Here is a 2396-nt window from a genome sequence, read left to right on the forward strand (position 1 = left end):
TAGTAACGAGTAACGTCACGGATCGCATGTCACATAGTTGTGATTGTAGTGCACGTGTGTTCTTTACCAGGTACTGGAAACAGTAAATGTATCGCTGAGTTTGTTTCTTTGGGACGCACGTCAGACAAAGAGTCCCGAGTTCAGCCGACAGCGGCCTTCAATTTGAGTTTAGTCGAGTAGGGCGGACGTTTCTTGCCGACCTATCCCTGGGGGGGCTCTTGTCCCAAAACGCGATAGCTGTCTTTTATTTTGAAGGACGTCACCGGAAGTAGTTGGCGTGATTCTCACAGATTTGACGGCGGTGTCTCGCGCCCGTCTGTGTTCGGAGGAGCAGCGCGAGCGGCTCAGCTGTTTAAACTCCTGAAGGTCTGACGTCAGACTCAAACTCGGTTTCCTTTTTTTTCTTTTTTAACGTAAATGACTCTTTTCTTTCCTTTAACGTTCAATTGTTTCCTCGTTATTTTTCCCGGGGTTTGACAGGAATATTTGTCGCAATATAAACTCCAGTTTACGGTTTACCGGACCACCGTGGTGAGATGCCGGTGATGAGAGGACTCGTTCTCCTCGGTCTCTGTCTGAACCTCCACACGTGCCGGACCCTCCCCAGCTGGGACGCGTTTCTCGGTGACCCGCAGCTGCGGGGCAACGGGACCGGCTGCGGGCTCTGTGAGCCCGACCTGTGCCCAGACAGCCGAGGCTGTCGGGCCGGGCCGGTGCTGGACTCGTGCGGCTGCTGCGAGGAGTGCGGGAACCTGGAGGGCCAAGCCTGCGACCCAGGGGCCCGCAGCGTCTTCTACGGGCTCTGCGGGACCGGCCTGCGGTGTCGGGCGGACCCGCGTCCAGCAGGAGGAGGAGGAGGAGGAGAGGAGGACGATGAAGAGGAGGAGATCTGTGTGTGTGAGGAGCAGGAGGCGCTGTGCGGCAGTGACGGAGTGACGTACATGAATATGTGTCGGTTCAGAGAGGCCGCGTACTCCAGACCGGAACTCGGAACCAGAGGGAGCGGGCCCTGCAGGACCGGTAGGACACCTGTCTGTCTGCGCCACCTGTCTGTCTGTGCATCCGGACACAAAATAATTAAGCCCCCAGTGAGTGTGTAGGTAAAAATCTATCACGAATCAGTCCCGAATCAATAGATTCATTCATGAATAATGTTACCCAAACTGAATCTGCAGGTTTGGAACCTTCTCAATACTTTTCTTTTTTAATTGCTTGTTGTCGTTAAGAATAAACGGAACCAATAAAACACAGATTTAACCAAGAACCAGTTCCAAGTGGCTCTGCTGCTTTCGTCCTGCAGGTCACCGCAGGTCACCTCAGGTCACCTCAGGTCACCTCGGGTCATTCTAGTAGTCTCCAAAATGGCCGACACGATGCGGGTGTTTGTTAGTCTGCGGTTCAGTTTGGATGCGGGCGCAGAAACATCAGGAGTATGGTTTCATCCAGATGTTGGAGGCGGGGATCTGCTGTTCATGTTCAGAGTCTCTCTCTCTCTCTCTCGCTCTCTCTCTCTCTCTCAGTCCCCGTCATTAAGGTTCCTCCTCACAGCCAGGTGAATGGGACGGGCAGCAGTCTGCTTTTCCTCTGCGAGGTCTTTGCATTTCCGATGGCTCTTGTCGAATGGAGGAAGGAGGGACAGGACGTCGTCCTCCCCGGGGACGACCCTCACGTCTCCGTCCAGGTGCGGCGCCGGGACACTGCGAGCAAACCGTCCGAAGACCCGGCGGATTTAACACCTTTGTCTCCACAGTCTCGGGGTGGGCCTCTGAAATTCGAGCTCTCCAGTTGGCTGCAGATTGAAGGGGCGGGGCCAGAAGATTCAGGAACCTATCGTTGCATTGCTCGTAACATTCTGGGGTCTGTGTCCGCCTCTGCCGTACTGGGAATACTGGGAGCAGGTGAGGGACGTGTTAACATTATGAAACAGACTGCTGTTGCACTTTATCCCGTTATTGTTTTCTTGCATGTAGCTAGCTCACAGCGTAGCCACCGTTAGCGCTCTTAGCTCCGTTAGCTATCCATAACTGTCTGTCTTTCTGTCTGTCAGAGGAGCTGTCGTCCTACTTGGCCAATAGCGTGTCAGAGATGAAGCAGCTGATGGAAGCCACAGACTACGACCAAGATTTTTACTGAGCCACATGTGATGTCACTTCCTGCCATATGAGTGTCCAGCTGACGGCAGCGGTGCGACAGGAAACGCATCGCTGTGACATTCAGAAGCACTCAAACGCCTCATCAGCTCCACGATCTGTTTACAAATAATAATATACTCGGATACTGACATCACGCTGTGACATCATCACACTGTGACCTCATCACGCTGTGACATCATCACGCCGTGACACAGACACTGCCACAGATGCTACAGGTTCAAGTCTCATTCTCCTCAGGGCGAC

At 53.5% G+C, this 2396-nt stretch overlaps 1 protein-coding gene across 1 annotated transcript; it reads left to right on the forward strand.

The window, feature by feature from the left end:
- Positions 1-536: 536 nt before the first annotated feature.
- On the forward strand, positions 537-2133 carry LOC137893318 (kazal-type serine protease inhibitor domain-containing protein 1-like). The gene is made up of 4 exons (XM_068738772.1): positions 537-1020; positions 1521-1681; positions 1751-1898; positions 2048-2133. Exons 1-4 carry the CDS (start codon positions 537-539, stop codon positions 2131-2133), a joined length of 879 nt encoding a protein of 292 aa, XP_068594873.1.
- Positions 2134-2396: the final 263 nt, after the last annotated feature.

This window comes from Brachionichthys hirsutus, chromosome 4, assembly GCF_040956055.1.
Source record: "Brachionichthys hirsutus isolate HB-005 chromosome 4, CSIRO-AGI_Bhir_v1, whole genome shotgun sequence".
Lineage (NCBI taxonomy): Eukaryota > Metazoa > Chordata > Actinopteri > Lophiiformes > Brachionichthyidae > Brachionichthys > Brachionichthys hirsutus.

What these genes read in the sequence shown, in the direction of transcription:
- LOC137893318 (XM_068738772.1), top strand. Translation starts at nt 537, where the DNA reads ATGCCGGTGATGAGAGGACTCGTTCTCCTCGGTCTCTGTCTGAACCTC. An exon ending in ACCCTCACGTCTCCGTCCAG is followed by an intron (nt 1,682 to 1,750) that starts GTGCGGCGCCGG and finishes TTGTCTCCACAG; the next exon opens with TCTCGGGGTGGGCCTCTGAA. An exon ending in ACTGGGAATACTGGGAGCAG is followed by an intron (nt 1,899 to 2,047) that starts GTGAGGGACGTG and finishes TCTGTCTGTCAG; the next exon opens with AGGAGCTGTCGTCCTACTTG.